This window comes from Centrocercus urophasianus, unplaced genomic scaffold, assembly GCF_019232065.1.
Source record: "Centrocercus urophasianus isolate 14NV4802_14NV808 unplaced genomic scaffold, USGS_Curo_1.0 seq_15, whole genome shotgun sequence".
NCBI lineage: Eukaryota > Metazoa > Chordata > Aves > Galliformes > Phasianidae > Centrocercus > Centrocercus urophasianus.
In genome coordinates this window covers 18,522,293-18,547,420 of record NW_024884697.1, presented here as the reverse complement: position 1 = coordinate 18,547,420, position 25,128 = coordinate 18,522,293, and the positions used below count along the sequence as shown (strand labels likewise).

Here is a 25,128-nt window from a genome sequence, read left to right as displayed (position 1 = left end):
AGACAGAAATTAGATAATCTTCCATGGATTTTGTTTGTTTAATTTCAATGCTTAGGCTAAAAAAATCAAAACTCAAATTTGCATTTGCAGTGAAAATAATGTTTCTATTTTAATATAAATTTGCTGGGGAAGTCAGTATGATATAAAACATTAAGTTTTGATTTTAACGATGTAAAGCCTAGGGCCAGAACCTCCAGAGGAGATGCTTGGTCTGTGGGAAAAGAGAGGAGTTTTCCTCCTGCAGACATTTCATTTGACAGCCCCCAATTCCTCTGATGTTTCTCAGAGTCTGCGTATCATAAACCTTAATGTACATAGTTAAGAGAAAATGAGGAGAGGAAAATGCTCTTGCTTTATGGGCATGAATCTCTTTCCAAGACATTGCTCTTGGTTCTGCACTTGGTTCTTATTCTGTGGTTACTTTAAAATGAGACTTAGCTTAAACAAAAGGTCTTATGGCAGCAGACCAGGCCTCCCCAGCACTTGAGAAGAAACTGATGATTTAGAGCAAATTAAGCAGTGGCAGGACAAGCCAGCAACTCATAAATAAAGACAGATTTGCAGAGAGATCATTTTGATTGCTGGTGTAGGACATTCTGACAAATCTGAGGGGACAGAAGTTAAACAGTCCTTTGTGAAGATAAGGGAAAATACATATAGAGAATACATATAGAGAAAAACACATATTTGCACATATGTTTTAGCATTGGCTTTTCCCAGGTGGGCTCTCCCTTTCCACAGCAGTCCCCTGATTTCATGTGGTCAGAGAGTGACTGCCAGGAGGGCAGCTGGGCTGCTATGGGACCTGGAGTTGGGGGTCTGCATGATGGCAGAGACCTCAGGTATCTTGAATACAGTCCCTGTTACTGCCGTCACCTGCCTGCCTAGGTTAGATATGTTGTTGCTTCAATGTGAACAAATACTGCTCTGTGAGACTTTGCCTATGAAGGATGTTTGCTGTGCAGCAGAGAAGCAGCAGGCGCTGTGTGGGAGCGGCATTCTCCAGCTCAGCTTCGTCCTGGCTGCTCCTGGTCTCAGAATGACAGAGGGGCTGAGGCTGTGGGCCCTCTGGATCCATTTGCCCAACCCCTGCTTGGGCAGGGACACCCAGAGCAGATCTCAAATCCAGGCATTTGAGGAGATCTCCATGGAGGAGACGCCACAGCCCCTGGGCAGCCTGTACCAGTGCTCTGTCAGCCACACAGCACATCAGTACTTCCTGCTGTTTAGATGGAATCTCCTATATTCCAGTTGGTACCTTTGCCCCTTGTCCTGGCACTGGGCACCACTGAAATGAGTTCGGCTCCATTCTCTTTGCACCCTCCTTCAGCTATGTATGGGCATTGATGAGATCCCCCTGTGCTTCCTCCAGGCTGAACAGGCCCAGCTCCCTCAGCCCCTCGTCGCAGGAGAGCTGCTCCAATCCCTTTGCCATCTTTGAGGCCCCATGTTGGACTCTTCCCACTATGTCCATGTCTGTCCTGTACTGAGGAGACCAGAAATGGTGGCAGTACTCCAGGTGAGGCCTCACTGCTGCTGAGAGCAAGGATCACCTCCCTTGACCTGTGGGCAATACCTTGCCCAATTTAGCCAGGGTACCTGCACACTTCTCACTGACAGGTTTACCCTCTGAAGCAGCCCTTTGCTTTTGCTGGGATACACATTTCATCAGGTCTTCCTCTTTTGGACTGTTAATCTCTCTCACTCTCTGGCTTATATTTTCCGTGGTTTTGGGTACCCGTTTACGTTGCAAAGGCCTTTCCAACAACAGGGTAAACCTGTCAGTGAGAAGTGTGCAGGACTGTATGTATAGCACAAAGAGTACAGAGGTTTCCTGGTTCTCATTCTGGCACATCCTCTATCCAAGCTTCCGTGGATGAAAGCTTCACAAAGGAAGTTCTTGAGTTGCTCCCAGGAGTTCTTTCTCTCAACAACAAAATGTCCCCCTCTGCCCCCTTACTTTGCTCCCCACGCCCCGCTTCTTGTTCCTGAGCAACGACTGCAGTGACTCTCATGACTTCAGTGACACACTGCAAAAGCTCCAAGACCAGTAGAATCTGTTAAGCACACAAACTTTCTTTACAGGCAAGCATCTGCAGTAGTGCAGAGGGGGGAGTTTCTCTCTTATCTCATGCAAGGCATCAGATTTTGCTTACAGAGCATGCATTCCTCTCCCAGGGATTTATTGTGCACTGCCTGGATGTGTTTTTGGAAAGACAGACTGGTGAATGCCATGAGCCCTAAGATTATAAAGCAAAATGATTTCTAGTTAACCAATAGAGTCTTTGCTCTTAAGCCCAGCAGGAGCCCCAGAACTTCTTTCAGATTAAGCTGGCTCTGGCTCTGGGCTAAGTCATCCTGTGAATAAACAGCAAGTCAACAAAGCATTAAGTCAGGACATCAGTAACCACCGAGGACAGCAGGATCAGCTGGGTAGCGTTTCGCTGAATGTGACCTGCGGAACCCTGAGGTTCTCACTGGTGTCATGGTGGAGTCATTTGTAAATGTTTCTGTTTGCATAGTGTTGCAAAATTGCTAAGCAATGCCTTAAAACTGCTCAGAGAACAGCAAATGCTGAAAATTTGTTGCTTGTAAGTAATGCACATAGAATGTTTTCCCATTAGTTATAGTCTGTTTACAGGCAGAGTAGAATGTTCCTCATTAAAAGCCAGAAAATATTGGAAGGTGTCTGAAAAATAATTGTTCTGCTTAAAACTCCTACTGTGCTCTGAGGCTTGTGCTTTAGCAGAGCAATTTTACTGAGAAAACCCATTGTTTCTTTAAAGAAAAACATTCTGTGATCAATATTCTACACTGCTTCTGGAAGGGGAGGAAAAAAAAAAAAAAAAAGGTGTTTTCTGCTAGAATTCCAAGATCTTTACAGCACCATGCAAGGATACCCCATTACTGTGCTGGGAGCAGGGCAGTGTCCCACCTGTGGCAATCTCAGCTCTTTAGACACAGCCTAAATAGCTTTGGGACAAATTGTCTCACTTTCCTGTGCCTCAATGGCTTTGTCTCTAAGCTGGGACAATGACAATATTTATGTTCTAGAGCTCAAAATCAGGGACTAATTTGCTGTCAACATCAAAATATAAACTACCCAGCACCCCAAATTCAGCGTGGAGCAGAGGCCTGTCACTGTCATGCCTAGCAGCAGAAAATCCCAGCAGTCAGAGATGAAACATGCTGATGAATTGGGCAATGGTTATTGGAAATGAAGACTTCCTTGTATAGCTCCTTTGCAAAATAGAGGCTATTTTCTATATGCAATATGTATTTACATGTAGGTATGTAGTGGTATTCTAGTGGTTGGCGACCCTGCGTACAGAGGGGGGGTTGAAACTAGATGATCATTGTGGTCCTTTTCAACCCAGGCCATTTTATGATTCTATGATTCTACGTAGCTGTATAGAGAAGCTTGGATGTGTTTGTGTATATGCACATTTACCTGCTACAGAGAAATGTTAGTAACACCAATACTAAAAAGCATTAGTGCACTAAGGAAATCCCAACAAAGACACTTCTCTAACAGTGATAGAGCTGGCTGGTCTCCTGCTAGGTTTGGACAACCTAAATGTAGTCCAAAAGATGCTGCTGACACTTATCCTTACTGTCTGGTTGTCTAAAGCACTCTGAAGAAGTACTCTGAAGAAAAGGGTTTCTGTGGAACAGCAGCCATTAATACTAATGGGACAGAAGGTCCTGTAAGAACGTGAGTTGTGTGGGTAGTCAAATTGGAGACATTTAATTTGCCTGAAAAAAGAAATTAATTCTAATTACAGGACTGTGTATGCGTGATTATAATGCAGTGGGGCATTCAGCTCACCACTAAAGCCTGGATATGCCACTGAACTCAGATGAGCCTCCCCAGATGGCAGCCACTGGCCTTGTTTGCAGTCTGTTCATGGGGATGCTCCGTTCCCAGGTTGCCCACCAGGAGAAATCTTGCAGAACTTGGCTGTGCAGGTACAGATTTGTTTTTTAGAACCTTCACACTGCTCTACCAATTGACAGATGACAGTGATGCCAAGCACCCTCCAATGCGTTAGGAGTCAACCTAAAGCCTTCAGCCACAGGCAGCTGGCAAACTGCTCAAGTGCTCACTCACCTCAAGGCAGCCTCACACAGAAAGCTCCACAGTGCTGGCACCTCAGGAAGTCACAGGCCCATCCTTCAGCCATTCCCACTGTTTCCTCCCCTGACTGTGCTACATATCCTGTGGTTTGCTCTTGATATTTGGCTGTTTGGGCTGAAAACACCACGCAGGAATGAAGTACTGTATGGGGGAACAGTGGTTTTTCACGTCCCACCTACTGCTTCTACCAGAATCCCACTTGTCTGTAACCACACTAGGACACAGCACACATTAAGCTATTCAGAATAATAGGTATTTATTTTCAGTGCTATTTTCATTAAATACTGGTATCATATATCCATGTCTGAGGTAATAAATTAAAAATAAATTCAAGATTTCAATCCTGTATTTGTGCTGCATATTTCTTCTACCATTCATTATACATAATTTGATGCAAACACACATAGTCCATAATTCTGGTAGTAATATTATTTCAACACAGTCACTTTTTGTTTCACTATCATTTTGCTGAGAATGGTTATTGCATGATACATTTTTAATAGATGTTTTAGTTATACTAGAATTTTCTATTAAATCACACATATCAAAGTTATAGGAAGATGGGGATGAAGATGTGCTTTGAGCCAAGGAAGGCAAATATTGAATCAGAATGATAGCACGTACAGCAGGATCATTGTCTGCTTGCACTAGAGTCCAGATCCAGCAAAGCCACTTCAGTATGTGCTTAGCTTTACAAAGAACATATGGGTCGTTTCAGTGACATCCATAGCCTTAAGTGTTTGCTGAATCAAGAACTAGCCAAGCTTGGACACCTAAATTCATAGGTTTCCTTAATCCTGTTATTTGAATACGATTTTGCTGGTTTCATATTTTGTAAGATGTTTTCTAACAACCTCTGTAAGATTTTTCATCAGTGAAGCACCCATAGAAGTTTCTAACCTGGTTCATAAATACACTATGAAAAAATAAGCAGCTACAATGACTCTCTTCTACATATTTTGTTAAAAGCAACAAACACCTGGTTTGAAAAGTTATTAAAGTAATTTTTTTCCCATGGTAAAATATATTTAAAAAAATAAACTCTTCATTTCAGCATCTTCCATCGCAATAAAAGCTCATTAAAGGGCGGGGCGTACCTCAGGTATTTTAATTTATAAATGCAAGAGGTTGAATGTATCCATTCCTTTTGCACTTAAATGCTGCTGGTGGTAGTAAGGCCCTTTCAGCTAAGTCTCCATCGAGCCCAACGTCAGTGAGCTAAAGAAGCAAACAAACAAAAATTGGCTTGCATATAACTTTCGTGTAATTCTGAATTGAAAAAAAAAGCCCCTCTCTGCTTAGAAAAAAAAACTCTCATTTAACTACTGCCATTAAAAAAGCATACCTCACCTCTGTGTCTTTTTAGCTTTCATCAGTGACTCTGAACGCAAACGGCTTAAATACTCGCTAAAATTACTGTGGCATGCCATCAGACTTCTAATGTTCATAAGTTGTGCTAAAACCCAATTCAATCAGGAAGCTATAGTTCAGAGCTAGAGCTAACGCTTGTCTTGGTGTTCAAGGTCTACTTCCACCAGGTTTTACTTATTCTATGTTGTAAATGACAGTGCTCATGACGTGATCCTGAAAAACGGTTTGGTGTTATTACCAAGAGCTATAGTTTGTATGAAAGCTCTCCATGCTCATGCAGTGAAGTGCAGTGTTGAAGGGGACGACGCTTCTCACTGCACTGCCTTGGGCTTGGCCACCAGAGAGCAGCCATGGGGCTTCAGTACTCCACCGAGCTCACGATTGCCATCGGTTCGTCAAACGTTGCCAGCCGTATCTGCTTAGGGGTGGGGATGGAGAGAATTTCCCCTGTGTCAGTCGGGGAGTGAATCCCGTTGTCGATTATGTTTGAAACTTCCTCCTCGTGATCCTCATACAGTGTGTTGATGTGCAGCAGAGGGTGAGCGGGGTTGCAGTTCAGCGCAGGGGCTGGTTCTGCTTTGGCTGGGTTCAAAGTCATACTTGTCGCTGTGGTTGTGGCTATATGGTTGTGGTTGCATGTGACAAAAGCCCCAGCAGCAGGCACAGTTCTGCATGTCTCAGATGAGTACAGCATCTCTTTTGCAGGATGAGGGGTGTCTAGAAGAAATCAAAAGAGCCAGTTAGAAGACGGGCAGTCTTTCACCCTCCCAGTGCATCACAGAGCAGTGTACTCAACCAATAAAGGCGGTCCTGCCGTTGCTTCCAATGGGAGCAGGAGAGGACTCCAAAATGAATTTTCTTAGGATCCTCTGGGAAGTCCAACAGGGCTGTTTCATAACAACAGGGTTGTAAGCTCAGGGAAACGGGACAAACAACAAATGGGTTTTGTAAATCTCACTTTCTATGCATGCTCATGCTTCCTAATGTGAATGGTATTTTCATAAAATGAACAGAAAACAACTGAAAAGTATCTTTTACTCTCCTCTATGGTTTGGCAGATGTTTTTTACGTGTTATGATTTAATGTTTTGACAAATGTTATGAATGTTGAAACCCACAAGATGGAATACAAAATGTGCTGATATTTTCAATGGGAAAAAACAGTGGTTACATCTTGTAAGCCACTTGTCTTTAGGAAGAACTCAGCAATTTGTCGTTAACTGATGTCTCTTTCCAGAAATTAGAAGTCTGCCTTACCTGATGGACTGCAATGTTGCTCTAACTCAAAAGCAAAGCTGGATACTTTCAATTGCAATGGAGAGTAACAGAGCCCCAAAACTACAGTAATTATTTTTTCACTCTTAAAATATTCAAGCACTAATTTAGATGAAGGTAATTGAGACCAGAAAACCCCAGTAGTTTTGAGGAGTTGAAATCAGAGCAGGTGATCGGATAAGGAAAGCCGCAGAGTAGCTCACATGCACATCAGGGAGTTGGAGGGCTCTGAGGAGCGTAACGATTTGGAAGTGACAGAAACTTTTATACCTCAAATCACTTCTTTGCTGGGCAGTGGGGTGACGGTAGCTGTCAGTCTGTCGAGGCCCAGAGGGAGGTCTTAGCTTGTAATGAGATGAGAGCCATTGCTTTAAGGATGTACAAATCTTTCTGCACAGTGTTTCTTACGTCAGTAGCTTACAAAACCAACAAGAAGATAGATACCTGCCTGTCAGCTTATCTACTGATCGCTTTTCTTAGTGCCTACATGGCTTTCCCCATCACTCTAGCATACAGCAATTGTTGATATAGTTGGAAAAGTCCTTTAAGGCAGAAACGGGGTTGTATTTGCAAGACACACACAGGGAGCTGAGGCACAGAAAGAGTGCTTCTTGTGAGGCCACACGGGAAGGGAGTGGTTGAATTCCTGAATCCCAGACCAGCACCCACACTTCAGACCATTCACTGTCTGGCCCACGTGAGACAAAGGGCAAATTAAGATGTCTTTGGGGTGAAGAACAACATAATGTGAGTTGTGCTTTTGTAGGTGGAAATGCCAATCCCTAAGAACTGGTAGTCAAAGAGATTTTTTTCTATATAACTTGAGAATAAAGCCAATCTGAAAAATGCCAGATGCTGGTGGAGCAGGAAAAGTGTTTTAGAGGCTGAACTCTCCTCATTTTCTTAGTAAGGCTCAACTACTTTAATTACTGTGAAAATCTGCTTACATTTGAAAAACTACCTGCAGCAGTAACTTGCAGGCTGTTTTGCACATCTGTACCTGACATAATGCTTATTCTCCATATAGCTGTATTCTGCTAGAGACAACTACTGTTTCTGAGGCCTACACATCCTAGTATTATTATTTATCCCAAAATCTAGCAAAGTAGGGCAAAAAGTTCAAATAAGCTTTGCATTCCTGAAGATCACTACAAAAATCATCGTCTGTGAAGGCGGTACTGTCATTACAATATACTGTACCTTTGAGAGAGGAGGTAACGTGTACTATGACATTCTCTTCCTGGTTTAGAAATCCACCCTCTTGGCTTTTTGATGTAGGCATCGAGGGGATGGCTGGAATCTCTGGCTTGGTTTTTTTACTACTAAGTATATATGGATGTACATCCAAGGAAAAGTGCCGTGTGTGTTTCTTGTCAGTGCCTGTGCTCGGGACGGCGTTTGATTCAGTTTTATGAGCTGCTGATTGCTGTGAGGTTTTTGCAGCAGATTCTAACAAAGGAGCAATAAGGCTGTCCGTCGCCGTTTTTCTCCGCACAGGCTTAGGCTTTTCAGGTTTATGATTTTCGACCTTCATGATGGCTAACTGCTCCTTGAAAGGCTGAGGAAGTGGGTTGGTAGTTGGGATCCATTTCATCTTTTTCCTTGGTCTCTTAATGATGAGCTGCTCGTTGCCATCGATGTCTGCTGGGTCGACGCTTGGGTCTATGGTCTGGATCCCTGAATCACGCATGGTTGGGGTGGCATCATGGTTGGACTGGGCCAGCGCCGCCAGCAGTTGGCGCACCACATTGTCATACATCAGGTCACTTTCGTTTGTGATAAAATCCAGACGGTTCAGTGATTTTATGTGGTCCCGATTCTCATTGCAGAACATAGCCAAAATGTTGATGTCACAAAACTGGGACTTCTGCCACTGTTTCTTGGTCTTTATTCCAACTTTGTTCAGTTTATCAAATATGAAGTTGGACTTGCGAAATATGAAGAGGTGAATTAGGTTGATAAGGATGATCAAGTTCATAAAGCAGAGGAGAAAGATATCTACGCCTGCAATAATCCGCTGGAGCTGGACAGATGGCAGCTTACAGTTCACTCTGATGTGCAATTTGGAGCTGCTTGTCTTGTCCGGAGGCTCTCCTAGAGCACACGTAAATTCATTTTGCTTCTGTGTAGCATAGTAGGTGGATAAGTATGTAATGGGTATGATGCTTAAAAAGATGATGAACAAATGTCTCGCGAGATAAAGCTTTGCTAAGAAGTTACTTCGTCCTCTTCTTTCCAGGTATTTCTCAAACAAGTTCTGTTCAGGGCTTTTTTCCTTCTCTGCATTCTCAATGATTTCTCTTTTTTCTCTCTCTGTGATCCCCGGGCCTTTGGACTGGATCTGTTTCTCTATTTTTGGTGCCCGTCCTTCAGCTGCACGGTGGTAGCAATTATCGATCTCCTGAAGCAAAAAATTAAGCTCTGAAGTCAGTCGGGTGGAGGCCAGAAATTCCCAGCCCAGAGCTGGAATGTACATTATCCCAGCAAAAGCCAGCAGTGCATAAGGTAGGAACTTATGCTCAAACAAGGAGGGCCAGTGGCTGGCATCAACTCCTGGCAAGGCATCTTTTAATTCTGTCCAACAATATCCTCTGGCATACAAGGCTTGATCGCGGGTGAAGTTGTGTGGTGTGTAACAGTATATTGGCTCCTCTGTATAACAGAGAGAAAAGTCACTGCTGTGCATTTAACCTACAAAAGGAGCTCTGGAAAATAAACATTTCAAATGATATCAATTTTACTTTACTGTATTTTTACACGACTGCTCATCCCACAATGTGTATTAGACAGCTCAGCCTGCGTGCATCTTCACAAGCCTACAGGGAAAACTATTTGCCTGGAAGCTTTATAATGAACCTACGCTAGACATATCAGCTAGGAATTGATGCTTTAGTTCTGTTACCTTCCTGAGAACAATACCATAAGCTAAACTGTGGTCTGAACTCTGGAAATACAAGACCTAGTATCCACTATATAGCAGCTCAGCATGTTACGCTGGCATACGTACAAACACTGCAAGGCTCATTTAGGTGACACTTAAGGTTTATCCCAGCTAAATATTCTTAAAAATAGAAAAAAGATATGGTTGAAAACAATCTTCTTAGTCCTTATTAACAACATCTGCTCATTAGATACAGTGAAAAAATATCTGCACTAAAAGCATTTAGTCAGCTGTATCTCAGCTAAGAGTCTGAATTAAAGCATTACCAACCAAATCACAATCCACTGTGTTAACTGTATTTACAATTGCATTTTTTTTTTACAGTGTGCAATTAAATGGTGCAACTCATTGCCCTACAGTATTATGGAAGCAACAAATACAGTGGATCAAGAAAGCCACTAAACCAAAGTAATGGAAAAGAAAGTATAGCAAGAATTATTAAATACACAGATAATTATACCGTTTTTCTCTCCCATCATCTTCAAGCCACAGGCTGCTGGACAGTGGGAGGGTTTATGCAAGAAAATAATGCCACATGCTTGTCTATTTTACTACTTCTTGCTAAGCATTTGGGTTTTGCCACCACCACAGGCAGGATACTGGGCTTTGACCCAGTAGATGCTTTTTGTTTTCATGTAATTACATTTTTCTAACAATGGATATGAAAGTAAGTCAGAACAACTTGTGAAAGTAAGAATAGCATTAACTGCCCCAAGAACAGCGATCTCTTTCAAAACACCCTCTTCAAGTATGAAGACTGTATTTTAATGCTTTGGTAAGCAGAACAAAAGGAATATAATTTACAGTGTTCTGGTATACATTTAAAAAATCCTAAAATGAGATCCATGGGAAGAAGGTATGTTCTCTGGAACTGAGAACTGGTCAAGAACACCAAGCTTGCTCCAGTTCTGAACACAGTCTACAGTTCAGATGGAGAACAGCTCAGTTGAAGAGAGTGGTGGTACTGTTCTCTTAATAATACAAATTATGAAGAGAAATAATAAAATGTTCTGTCGTTTGATAACAGTAGTTGAACACTAAAAATCAACAGGCAGGCAAAAAAGCCCTAATCCTGGCTTAGCAGAAGAATCCTTAGTTAACCAACTACTTCTCATGTCCAAGCAAATAAAAAGCATTTCCTAGGGATCTGATAAAGTGCTGATGTATAAATGTATTCTCTGATATTCAGAGATCTATACACTAAAGACTGCACATTTTTAAAAAGTAATTCAGTGAGGATTCTCTTCTAAAAATATAACCAATTTGAACAGGCCTGCTAGGATAATGGTACCCAAGATAGGATGTAAATTGAAAGAGCCCTGTAAATTCCTGACAATCACTTTTGAAAACTATTTTATCATGATTTAGCTTCAACTTTTCTCAGAGGAGAGCTTAAAGCACTCTAGTGTTACCAAAATTCCCACTTAGATACCTTTGTGAATTTACAGTCATCAGTTACGAGAAAAATATTCATTAACTCTCATCTTCAGCAATTACATGCCCTCCAAACTCTAACCACGAAGGGATGCACACACAAAAAAGTCAACTCAAACTACAGAAGAGTTACTGTATGATTTCCCAGGGATTCCTATGTGAAAATATTCCCACGGGAAAAAAACAAGCAAGTAGCTTTCAGTATTTCTCATAAACAGAGAGATTTTGAATTGGGTGTCCCCAGGCTTAGCAGAACCTGCCAACGTGGAATTTAAATTACTGTGGAAGACATGAGTTCATTTCTACTGGATCTCAGTATTCATTTCTCAGGATCTCAGCAGCACGAATACGCGGGAAGATGACAAGCATTCATTCAACTCATCCACAAGGATTACTTTCGGAATCACGTCTCAGCTGCTATTACTAAATAAATGGTAGAAAGTTCACCTCACTGAGGCCTGAAAGGTTATGGTGATTTCTGCCAAAATGTCACAAAAACAACAAATAGTCAATAAGTAAAGAAACAAACAAACAAAAGAATAAAAAGGAAACAAATAAAAATGTCTTTTAACATTTACATTTATGTTGGACAAGCCACTTGGAGACTATCTGCACTCTGCCCGCTGACACTGCTTCACTGTAAAACTTAACAGATGCACAACTTTAGTTTGGACTTCATAGCATCAGTGGAGGCTACTTCAAAAATGGGGCTGTCCAGCTCAGTAAGGAAAGCACAAGGAAAGCAAACACCATTTTAAAGAAATTTGTTTGCTTTCCTGTCAAATATTGTTTAGCTGCTCCCATTGCCTGCTAAGCTGTGAGAGATCTCTACTTTACTAGCATAGCTGAGCATGGTGCCCCATGTTGATTCAATGTTGTTGTTTATTGATGCTAGTCTACTTTTTTTTGCATGTTTATTAAATCAACATGACTTTGATTATGTGCCAAGTGACCCTTCAGATAAAACCCCATCCCCAGCCAGCAGGACTTGATAATCGATTGATGCGGCAGAAAGATTCCAATGCGGTTTTATTCAAACGCTGTTTTTTAATATGTTTGAGTCATACCCACCATCAGCGAATGTCACTGATTTTGGTCGCTATTGCACAGGGGAGTTTAGCTTAACTTTCACAGCACAGCACATGACTCACAAAGCACAGCATCACTCTGGGGAAGCTCATTCATCTAGACAGCAGAGAGGAGGGGAAGACCCTTCCAGACAATGATTCAAAGCAAAAGACTAATTTACCTGTTGCCTGCAGGAACCTGTCTCTCTTCATTGACAAGAGGCTGCCAAGCAAGATCATCACTCCGTTTAAGTTAGCTTTTGTGAATGCTCCTTAGGCAATAGCAGCATTTTACCTTGCATTTAACATAGCATTTAACACCATGAAGGTGTTTGATCCCATCATACTAGGGCATGGACCGTTTCTCCTCTACTGCAATCTGTGTCAATCAGGAATAAATGAGAAAGAAAAGCACGATGTCAGTAATGAATCCTGTTTTATGGAAGATGGCAGCAACATACAGCTGGATCTCAAAATGCCTATCTGCTGAGGATGGAAGAGTGATGAGTTGCTCTCACACAACTGCTCACTAAGCTGCAAGCCCTACTTAACACACATTCTGTTTCATGAAGACACATCAGCAGATTTCTTCTGATGCAATGATGTGATAGATAAGCAGCAATAAAAAAGCCGTAGGAGTGTTATCACCATAGCTCTGACACTGGATCACGCAATGTAAAAAATATATTTGCTTCTATGTTTATATTCAGATACATAGATACATTCAGATACATTTCTACTGATGCTTGTATTTCACTCTCAAGCAGTTCAAGAATTTTCTTTTCCATAGAATAAAGCCAGCTACCATGAAATGTAGCTTTTCCCTCAAACTCAGCAGTTTAATATGGAATAATTATACAACTGTGTAGGAAATGGTCAGGTATGGTCAGGAAAACTTTTGGAAAGCTTAAGGGGCACTATTATGGTAGAGCAGGTTGGTCCTCTTCTGAGTGTTGCCTTAAGTGTAACCTATCCCTACACATTCTCTGACAGCTTCATTCTTGTGAACTCAGGAGACAGTAATTCCTACTGTGTGCATCTGCAGCAACAGTGGAAATAAGAACACGGTACTCAACTAACCTGTAATCATTATGGGGAGCTGGAATACTCAACACTTCTTCATTAAATGTCATGGCCTATTGTAGGATTTTCAGAGTGAAATCTCAGGAAGTTCATAGCCTGAAGGTCTGCCCTTAGGTCCACCTACAGAAATGCGTTACCTGCATGCCAACATACGAACTTCAACACAGTTGTACCAGAACAAAATCACTTGAAATAGCTGAGATTAAGTTTTGCCTTCTGCAGTACTTACCTACAGTCACTGTCATCCCCACAAACTGTACCTTTTAAGCAACTTGCTAAGAGATTAAGCAACTCCGGGCTAATCTTCTTCAAAAATAATTACCACATCAGAAAAAAGATTGATATTAATAGGTTATGAAGTATATTATACTTTATCCTATATTGAGTATAAACATGCATACTAGGAAGCTTAGCTTCCCTTTTTTAATATCGTTAGATGACCACAGCAGCAGTACATCAGATGTTCTCAGCAGATGTAGATAAATACGTCTTATCCTGCTTGCTGTTCACATAAGTAGTTTCTAGAAATCCCTAACACTGGTCTCATTAATGAGGCATCTCATACAAATCGGACATACAAATAAGATGAAACAGTCAAAGAGGAACGACTCAGCTGTGGGACATAATTGTGTTATGCCACTTGAAAAATTAAAAACCCTTGAAAGCTAAGCTTTTTCATGTTTCATTTTGTGCCATACAATCCTATTGAGTTTAAATACCACTTAAACAGGGAAAAATGACTCCTAGACAGTACAGCAGTACAAAGGGCATACTTCAGGGAAGTTAGAGAACATGGTTGGGAGATGATAACCAAAGTAGGGAGAGGGATGAAGGCAGGGATTGTGCTCAAAAAACTCTTTAGAATGAATCTAAACAGACCGTATGGGGGGCAGGAGCGAAGGTAAAGCACAGAAGCCAAGTGATGCCTGTTGCCTGTTAATACATACTCTGAGAAATGCTTGGGAACTTTGCTCAGGTGCAGGCTACCACTTCTACCGTTACCTCCTTCAAATGGTTCCCCAGCCTCTCCATACCTCAGCACACCCTCAGCAGTCCCTGAACTATATACTCCTTGTCAGGCTGCAAGGACTAAACATGTTAAGCATTAAGCATGAAGTGCTTAATTTCCCCCTGGAGATTCAACACTGTATGTTCTGCAGTTCCTCAAACGAGGGGCTGAGATCTGGGGCTGGAACCCCTGTGCAACTTCCCACTGCAAAAATCAATCTCAGATTTGAAAACAGAGTTACCAACAAAAAATCTGGATAATTGCTGTTCTAGAAGTTACATCTGAAGATATACCTCAATGCAGAATCACAGAAAAGCTGAAAGGAACCTTTAAAGTTACTGAATCCCATCTTGTTCTAAAAGCAGGGACAACACTGAGTTCAGAGCAACTTGATTAAGGCTTTGTCCAGTCTAAAAACCTCCGAAGGTATGGGCTGCACAGCTATCCCATGCAACCTGCTCCAATGCTTGGTTTTCCTCACGTGATATTTCCCCTCTCCCCTTTTTTCACTTTTGAGAAACAGCCATGCCCAAGAACGAACACAAAAGAGAGAACTACAAGGCAAGTGCCCGGAGTTCAGGCCACAGCGTTACATCTCAGTCCTAGGAAAAGATATCAACAGCACAGTCCACCAAGAAGCCGTGTGCGTGTATTGCCTGTGTGCATTTACATATTAAAATAATCATTAAAAAACCTGCAAAAAATGTGATGTGTGAGGTGGTGTGTGAACATGGAGACAACAGTCAAGAAGACATAGTCAAACTGGTTGTTACACATCATTCTCCTCTATCTCCTCAAGTTCATTTTTTACAAGTCTTCCTGGTCAAGTGAGTGAATTGGTCTAACATAAACATTCGTTTCTGTTTTTCAAAAAAAGATAATAATACCAACCTCTGAGTATTCAACACAGTAAAAAACCCTGCTCCTAAAAAGACTCAACCGACTTCATGCATTGGGCAGTCTCTTTGAAGCCAATGAGATTACTCACGGTGCATAAAAGTAGGCATGTGCATCTCTTTGAAGAGCCGACGCTGCAGGGGATTCAATTTCAAGCTTAAAAAGCAGTGTTGCATGCAATAGTCAAAACACGTTTAAATATGGACAAAGCATTTACAATGCTTTTGGTAAGCACTGAAAAGTAATAAAGGAAAATATTAGTAATACACAGTGTATGTCCATATATAAAAGGGCAAATGACTCCTTACACCTACCCACTAAAACAAAGTATATTCACCAAAAGCAAACTGCAAAGTATAATTAATTGTGTATGAATCTTGTGACTTCTGTCTTTTAGAATTTAGACTGAGAAAGAAATCACACCTTATTAATCCCCCAACTAAACTGCACGATTTCAGCGTTCTAGACCAACAATTCAATAATGGAGGTGGAATAGAACCATTTCCTAACAGCAGACAAAAGAAAAAAAAAATCATGAAAAATGAAATAGACAAAATTCTCATACTTGCTACACCAAGATGAAGGTAAGCATGTCTCTTGTCCAAATAATTATTTGATACTCAAGAAATAAACATGCAAGCAGGCCAAACAGGCAATCTTGTTAACTCATGCTCTGACTGACAGACAGGCTAAGAGGGAATGCCAATGGGGAGGACATACCAACTCTGGACACCTGTGGTTAAGTTATAGGTAAGCATATTGTTAAGTTTATTATTTAACAAGTATAATAAATTGCAGATTCACCCTGGGCCTTAGAACTTTCTACCAGTCGGCTTTTCATCCTCTTGAAGAGGACTGTTACATCATCCTTATGCAGATGCTCAACCTGCATACACAGAAAAGGTGACACGTCAGTCAAGTTTTCCAAAGAGCTCTTTGTAAAGTCCTCTCCACTTGTCTGTAAGGAGAAATTCAGTGTTTGATGTAGGCTCTCTTGATTAATAGCCAAGATAAATGAGATGTTCCCTGAATTCAGCCATAGATGCTAATATTTGACAAATGTATCCTATCGTGATGTTCATCCCTCCATTGTATCATGTGTAAGCAATCAGGCATACATGCCTCATTCATCTTGTGTACTAAAAGGAATGCACAAGCAAGCAGGTAGAAAACTGTTTATTAATGAAACTGAAATAATTTATTTTTTAGCTTTTAATATATTTTAAAAGGCAAGGAAGAAATGTCCTGAGTCCTCTTCTTCCTGGAAAAAGAGAACAAAAAATATTCGTATTACTAAGGCTGAAAATGTAGTCTAAGGAAGTATTATGTCATCTAAACAGTAAACAGATTTTACATGCCAGCCAGAAGCTTCCAAAAGGAAGATCAAACTCTCTGCTTTGGATGCGATTTTAATAAATGATGGCTAGTATCCAAATTAGCTCACAGCCAAATGAAAAACTCCCTTAATTTAACAGCTTTATGTCAACTACTTTCTTTAAAGGGTACTTAAATGTTAGATATTAGTACAACATGAGAATGGATTCCTGAAATTACATTTGTGTATCAACTGTAGTCATGCAGTCCCATTTAACTCACTGAATAAGAATATAAAGCGTTCCTAGAACTAAGCCTTAACTTAACAAGCTAGCCATTAAGAATTACTAATTCATCGAAACAAAAAGACAACACCTTTACCTTTGTTAGGGAATATTCTTTCCAAAGAATATAGGTTCCCAGGGAGTCTTCCTATGGTACAAATTTCTCCATGACCAACAAGGTAAGGTACAGCCTTTTTTGACCACTCTCTGAAACCACTTGTCCTGTTTAAGAAAAAAATCTTAAAAAGAAAGTCCCTAAAGAAATGAGACAGGAAACCACTGCTGCTAATAAGTTCCACTTATCCACATTCTACAAGTATTAGTATATTACAAGTATATTCCTGTGCAGCCAACTCTAGGGAACCTGCTTTAGTAGGAGAGTTGGACTAGATGACCTCTAGAGCTCCTTTTCAACCTCTACAGTTCTGTGACTTTGTGCAGTGTTAGTCAGAATGGATGAGATGTAGCCAAGCAGTTCCAAAGACTGCTAGGTAACTGGTTACCCGCAGGGGTGCCTCCCTACTTGGAATATGGGACCTTTCTTCTTCCAAGACTGTCGCTTGAACAGCCTGTATTTGGTTATCCAGTCACTAAAATGATAACGCACACTTGCAGCAGATATATAAATTTGCAGGACTACATTCCCTGTATGTTAGAGACATGAGCTCTTCTACCATTAGCTGGTATGCTGAAGTTCACTTCCAGCAATGGAAAGCTTAACAACCCATAATACCTGCCCAGCATACTCCCGGAGGGAAAGATTCCTGCTTGGTTCATATGTTGAAGTCTGTTAGAGTGTTCCAGAAATGGCAACTGTTACACGGCAGGTACAGAAACACCTAAAGGAAATCCCTTGGGTTGTTGCTATGGAGAAATATTCCCTCAATGATGAGCTACCATCACTGTGTGGTGGCCATGCAGTATGGTGGTCACGTCATTAGAAAGGAGCTCATCTACAGTCACTGCACTGTTCACCAACACCACGAGCATTTCTTCCTACATTCAGCAGCTCTGTGAGAAAACAGAAGATATTTGGAAGGAAATTACAGTCCTTATATTTGCAGCTAGAGCTGTGTTTCTGTATTATAATGTTGTTTCATATTAGGTTAAGATCTGAGGAGAGGTTTGATCTTCAGAAGGTTGCATCCATCAAAACACAATTAATGAAATTCAGCCACACAAAAAGGCCTACAAGAGAGATTGGAATAACCTTTACTTCTACAATTACCCTTAACATGAGGAGGTAAGTGGGATTTGGTGACGTACAGGTCTGCACAGCAGTGGAGATAATTTGTAAAAATGAATGTCTCAATGTTATCCAAAGATCAAAAAATATTTTCAGGCAATTCAAAAATCGCCCTCTAGAGATGAAACCCTCAAAGCAGCTACACAGACACTGAGTCACCACCACGATGTGAACCAGAGCAACACCTACAGCAAACTGCAAGAACACACAGATGCCAATGTGAAATGAATTTTGAATGTCCTGTGCAACTGATGATAGACAGAGGTGATTTCTGAAATAAAGGCTGAAGTACAAAAAACACAGACTGGAAACAACAGGAAACAGCAGTTTTGTTCTATTGCATCACTGCATTTTTAATGATCAGAAATGAAAAAGGTGGCTTGTTTTAAACACCTATGGCCATAAACCCAGCAGCTAGGAAACTTATTAAAAAGTAAATTGTAAGTAGTTAGCTCATTAGGTTAGGTTATCTTAACATCATAGTATTTGGAGGCAGAGATGACTTGCCTACTGCATTATGGAAAAGTGATTCCTCTGTGGCAGGGGAGTTGGAACTAGATGATCTTTAAGGAGTTCTCCAACGTAAGCCATTCTGTGATTCCATTCTATGATTCTATGTACAGAAAAACTGAGTTTTATGAAGTGTCACAACTGTGTTGGTCCATCATGACAGAGCAATGAGAATCTGACCCCAAATGCTCCCGGGGACTCTACAACTTGCAGTGGAGGTTTGCTGCCCTCCTGCAGGCTGTGGATCCCACAGAGGACAAGGCACCTCAACCTCAAAAACGATTACTTCAGCAAATGGCTGAGATGCTCCAGAAATAATCAGCTCCAAACTGCAAAAATGTTCCATGCATCTCAGCAACTGTCTGCACTGCTGCTCTGGTAACTTCTTCAAATCTGCACGACAGGCACGGTGCCAGAAAAGAAAAGCAAATGAATCCCAAACCTTGCTATGGTAAGAAGTACTACCATACTGCCAAATTCGAGAGTATAATATACTAAGTCCTTTATGATGGAAATACCTGCACTGCTTTCACTGTTTTCTTAGAATAAATCCTGTACCATGTGAAACAAAAGAAACCTCTACAAGAATGTTGCCAGCCTGCTGTGACATAATTCAGCTTTTGTAATTCAATGTGTAGACCTACCTTGCTTAGTGAGAAAAAAGCTTTGCGGTAAACCCAAGAACAGCCTCAGTGTCACTCATTTATTAAAAATGTTCCCTCTTGAGAAAGATGAATTAATTAATTAGCTCTTAAAAATAGTTTTGACCATCTACCTGTTCAGATTGTTGAAGTTATCTCCAAGCACACATTAAGCTAAATCTTGTCCACGTTTTGGACCTCTTCACATAAGTGACATAAGAAAATGAAGGGGTCAGTAGTGCAAAAAAGGTCAAGTCAGTATGAAAACAAGATGCCATGTGAGTGTCAGTGAAGACGGAGAGATTGAATTCAGGATATAAAAAAGTCTGTGGCCTCTGGAAATCGCAGCAGAATTGTTACCTATGTGAGGCTCATGCATTTCCTCAAGATTACTTTTATACTCAACATTCCACTGCATAACTGCAAATCCTTGTGATCAAAACGCATGGAACACCAGCTTGTGTATCTCATGGATGCCTCCTGTGCACCCGTGTGTGTGAGAGAAGTGCCCTTACCCTGTGAGAGGAGTTCCAGCAGCAGTGCCAACAGTCAGTGGCTGAAGCACAGTTGGCCTGTGGTTGCTTGTAGTACTCCAGCTCTTTTTAAAAACATAATCAGAAAGCACTGAAACACAGGTGATACTGAGACACTGCCTAAATTCTCTTCTTGCTGCTACTACTACTGCCTCACAACCAATTTCTGTATCCACATTCTCATATATATATATAAAAAACAATTTTGCCTTACACGTTTTTTTTTTTATTTTTACTTTGCATGGCTTTAAGTGCACTTAAATAGTAAACATGGAAAATAAGTTCAAAAGCCAGCTAACACTCAAGTCAGGGAAGTGAGTGTGTAAATATGTTGCCCACAGTCTGTAACAGAAATACAAAGTAGAGAAGTTGACCAGAAATACAAATTAAAATTCCATCTTTTAATACAGAAATCCTCAACACATACTATTTCAAACAGGTGAAATGCATAACAACACTGAGCTGACACATATACTGTATGCCACGGTGAAGTAGGCACTGATAATGCAGAATTATTACAAATCAGAAAATACAACGTAGAACTTGAAGTGACCCTTCATTTAACTTATTGTCTTCCTCCATGACTTCCTTGTGAGAATTTTCTAAGAGGGCTATGTAACTGAGCTAAGTAACTGCTAAGACACATAGAAATACTCATAAGCAACTTGCTGGTATTTGGCAGGCTCTGATTTACAAACCTAGCAAGAAAATCAATGCCACTGCTCGGCTTCTGACTGCAGTGTAGCAATCAACTGGATGACTGTTTTGCTTTATTTTAATAAAGAATTGGTATTGAAGAACTTCTGAGGAAAAGCAAACATGACTGCAATAATAGAATGATTCACTGTGTATGGGAAGCACAAGGCACTACACATGAGGGATATGACTTAGCCATTGCTAAGCTGTAGTTGACAACATGAATCCTAAAGCTTGGAAACCAAAATATTTCAATATTGTGAAGATAACACACAACAATACCAGCAATGTATCCTCTTTTGGGGCCCATCTCTCACGGGTCCCTTATAGAGCAAATGTCCCACAGACATTACTGATGGTGTTGCTGTGCAACACAGCACAACATTTAATCAGTGTTTAAACACAAAGCAGCTCATAATGAGAGCCAAGTATCTCTTCCTCTACTGTACAGAAGAGTGACTCAGGACCTTTCACTGTAGAAGGCTGCCATTCACTGCCAGCAGCATCACTGCCAGCCAGAGGACACAGCATGGCACAAGTTGACGAAGAGTAGCTTTGAATAACCAACAGATTCCCTGCTTGTGGCTCTGAACCGTGTATGCTAGTTCCATGTGGTTCATGTGAATTAGTTCCACGGTAAAACCAGGGAGAGCAGAGGATGAAAAAGACCATGGAACAACCGATTCCCATCAAACAGGTACTGCACATTGCAGTCTATCTAGTACTATGTATTCTCCACATTTTAAGAAGTGACAGCCTACACTTATAGGCTTACGACTTGCTCCTCTGCTGCCAGGTACCTGGCATGATTATCTATTCCTGCACTGGGGCACTGTGGGACTACCAAATCAAAACTCTCCACTCAGAGGTTATAAGCTATATTTTACTTTCAGTTTGCACAGGGACAACTAATTGTTCAAGATGCTGAGGAATAAAAAAAAAAAAAAAAAATTAGGCTTCTGAATCATCAGGTATGAGAAATCAAACTTCTAAGGAACAAAACCCAAGCACTATGTGTGCAGGAGTGTTGTAACCAGTATTAGAAATGCACACAATATAATGGGGGTCACATCACTGTTCTGACAGAAACCATAACACGTCAGTACTCAGATTTGTATAAAAATAAATTGATCTTTAAAGCCGTAGTTTCTGAAAGAAAACAGAAAAACAGGTAAATTCCCTTGGGACTATTACCTGTATGCACCGCAGCTCTCAACAAGAAAAACATTACCAGAGAAGTTTCCCTCAGCCAACCCTGCCAGCTGCAGGCACCCTTCTGAGCAGGGCTCAGAGCCCTGTTGCTCTGGAACACAAGTTCCACTCACAGACCAATCCATCCACTGCTCAGAGATACAGGCCTCCAAAACTTTCCTTGGGTGTCCTCGAGGCCAACACGTGCTAGGCCATAAATATCATGTGCCCTGGTTGTACACGAAGCCTGTCTTTTGGTATGTTTTAAGAAGGGAGACAATTCTTATTCCTATTTCGTAGGTGCTTGTTTGGGCTTTCTTTGCGTGAGGAAGCTCACTACTGTTCCTGGATGACCTTATGATGCCCAGTACAAATCCTGCACATGCGTTTATTGTAACTATTTTTCTCAGAGCTTCCTTTCTAGAATTATGGTAGCTTGTTGGAAAAACAGTTACGGAGGATTTAGAGACTCAGAAATGATAATGTAAGTGGCTGGCTGAGGGACTTCCTTCTATCTTACAAAAGAAAGTCTGGGCAGCGCAAAGAAAGGCTATTATTTGTTTCTTTTTCAGGACAGCCTGTGCATGCATTACAGAATTTGTGATTTAATTTCTAAAAAGTGATGTAAAGATTAGATTAGTTTTTTATTTCCCATTCTGAGGCCATAACTGAGGTCCAAAAGGGCATCAAGAAAGATCTGGAAAGCTGCTATGATCTTAACAACCAAAGAGGAACCTTTAGACAGCATTTCTGTCAGTGATTTTTGCACTTCTAGTACGTATTAAATAAACTGCAATATCCAAAGCAAGGAAACAAAGTTCCACTTTCTTTTTTTGTTTTGTTTTGTTTTAAAGATCAGAGGCTGTGCACGTGTGAAACGTAACACTAATAGCAGAATGAGGAACAAGCACACAGTCAGAGGGCTACTGCTATGATCACACTCAACGTCTCCAGACAAGCTTAACTCAGAAAACACCGAGTAAATAAATACTGTTCTGGTAACAGAGTTGAAACATCTGATTCAGGTCACACTGAAGTTAGCAAGAGTTTTGCTTCTGAACTCAGAAGAAGCAGAATTGAATCCACTAATCCTGAGCTCTTAGACTACAGCCCAAAAAAGCAACCTAGTTTCACCAGCCCCCTGCAGCTTGTACAACTTGTTCTTGTATCTTTTTGTCATATTCTTCTGACTGTAGATCAAATGAACAAACAAATGGCATCACATGAGGTAAGAGCACTGTCCCAGTGACATAAAGGAGATTTCTGTGCTGCCTTGTAAATCTTTGGGCAAGACACAACAGGTGTCTGCTCTTAAGAAGCAGATGCTTTTATACGGTCAAGTGAGCACACAAGGTCTGTGACTAGAAACAAATGACATTGCTTTTAGCACTTCTGAAACAAAAATCAACTGAAACATTCAAGACCATGACTATTATCTTAGAAAGAAGTCTTCCACAGCATAAAACAAACACCGCAGAAACACGGGCAGATGTGAGCAATGAATGAAGTCAGTAGATGTCTTCTCTTCCAAAAACTTGCATGGACCACGGTGTGGACATGCAGAGGAACATGTGCTGTACAAACCTCAGAGTCCTTTAGACTTGCAGCTCCCTCTACAATCTGCAGCCTGAAAGGATTTGTTCAAAGAGAGCAAGCTGCTGCTGTCTGCACAAGCAGTGATTCATAACAGATTTCTGTCAGAGAACTCACACAACAGTAAGGGCACATATGGGAATGTTCATGACCTTTCTTGCTCCCAAGGTGAAATCGAGGCCTACTCACATCCAGAATAGTAAATCTCCAGCACTACGAAGGCAGGTACAAAGCAGGCACTCTCAGTGCCTTTTGCAAACGCCTTTTTATTACTGTCTCCTTTCTACAAACCAAACAGAGGAAGGGACCCGAGTACTTCTGCACTTCTTCACTAAGGATCCACAAAAGCAGCTGTTCCCTGCCTCTCAGTCACTGCAGAAGGACAGTTCTCAGGTGTTCAGCAATCTCAGTTTCCTGAAAACATGGTCTCATGAAGAGGCCTCCCGATGACCATGCAAAAACATGAGGCTATCATCAACTGTGGCTGAAGGACTTCAGATATTTAGATGTATGTTCAAAATATGAAGTAAATTCAAAACGCTTAAGCTATAATCTAGAAAAATCTCCACCTAAGATGCTTTTCACAAGCAGTTACTCTTCTAAGTAGCGTTATAATGAAAGCAAGTATTAAGGATGTGTGTGTTGGAGGTCAACCCCCAAGCTGCATGTAAAGGACTGCATTCAGATGAGTTTGGATAGACTGCACCTAGCTAAGTCCTGCTAACCATACGAGCTACAGACTGCCAGTCTGTGTATTAAAGCACTGGTAATTTCACATGGATCTCCATGTGAAGCTCCAGGGGACCAAACAAGCCACGTGCTGCCAAGCACGCTCTTCAGGCAGATGCATGAGGAAGGCAGCGATGGCTCCCTACATTGCTAACAGCCTGAGAGGCGCAAAGCAATGTGCTGGGTCACTACTTTTCAAGGCTCATCAACACCTGAGCCAGCTTCCAGGCAGGAAGGACTGTGCTCTGCGTGTGGTGGGCAGCCAAACTGGGCTTCCTAAACTGCGAGAATCTGTGTGTGAAGTGTAGGCCCTTAAAAAAGCCAAGCACGCTGGACATTTCTGCCATCACCATTCAGCACAGCAAGGGACTGTTAAGTCTCCATTTGAATCTCTGCCCTCCGGCCGCAGCACGCCGCTCCCCGCAGCCGTCCGTGCGCGGCCTCTCAGCGCCGTCGAGGAGCGGCGGCCGTTCGGGCGGGAAGCGCGCGCCCCGCCCCACACCCCGCAGCCGCGAGGGCGCGGCCGCCCCGTCCCGCCGCCCTTACCGGCGAAGTTCTTGGTGAAGACGAGGGTGACGAGCAGGATGGGGATGAGGACGGTGCCGATGGTGACCACGCGGTCGAAGGGCAGCTCCAGCTTCAGCTGCAGGAGCAGCGCCGCCAGCGCGCCCGCCTTGTCATCCTGCTGGCCCGGCAGGATGAGCTCCTTCAGCTTCTCGCCCGCCAGCAGCGCGGTGGCCATGTCGGGGTGGTTATCGATGATGTGTTGCATAAGCGGCGGCGGCGGGCGGCCTCACACCGCCGGGCCTCCCCGGGGCGGGCGGCGCGCTGCGGTGCTGCGCTGCGGGCGGCTCCCGGCCTGCGGGGACAACGGCGGCAGCGGTAACGGCGGCGCGGCCGGGCCTCGCCACCCTCGCCGCCCCTCGGCGCCGACAGCGGTGCCGGCGGGTCGGGCGGCGCCGCGCGGTAGCGCAACCCCGGCGGGGAGCACGGCGCGGCACGAGGCGGGAGCGCCGGAGCTGCCCGCTGACGGCACGGTGGCCGAGCGCTGCCCCGCACCGCGCCCCGAGCCGCACAGCAGCCCCGTGCCGCACAGCAGCCCCCGCGCGGCGGGCGGTGAGGGGGCATTCGTTACCTGGCGGCTGCGCCTCTCTCGGCTGCCGGGGGCCGGCGAGCA

The 25,128-nt window shown here is 42.4% G+C and overlaps 1 protein-coding gene across 1 annotated transcript; it reads right to left on the bottom strand.

Moving 5' to 3' along the window:
* Positions 1-5,341: 5,341 nt before the first annotated feature.
* On the bottom strand, positions 5,342-24,723 carry PANX2 (pannexin 2). The gene is made up of 3 exons (XM_042815955.1): positions 24,498-24,723; positions 7,984-9,435; positions 5,342-6,226 (listed from the first exon to the last, which is right to left on the bottom strand). Exons 1-3 carry the CDS (start codon positions 24,721-24,723, stop codon positions 5,868-5,870), a joined length of 2,037 nt encoding a protein of 678 aa, XP_042671889.1. The 3' UTR covers positions 5,342-5,867.
* Between the last annotated feature and the right edge of the window lie 405 nt (positions 24,724-25,128).

What these genes read in the sequence shown, in the direction of transcription:
- PANX2 (XM_042815955.1), bottom strand. Translation starts at nt 24,723, where the DNA reads ATGCAACACATCATCGATAACCACCCCGACATGGCCACCGCGCTGCTG. An exon ending in CTTCACCAAGAACTTCGCCG is followed by an intron (nt 9,436 to 24,497) that starts GTAAGGGCGGCG and finishes TCTGTTATACAG; the next exon opens with AGGAGCCAATATACTGTTAC. An exon ending in CGTTACCTCCTCTCTCAAAG is followed by an intron (nt 6,227 to 7,983) that starts GTACAGTATATT and finishes GATTTCTTCTAG; the next exon opens with ACACCCCTCATCCTGCAAAA.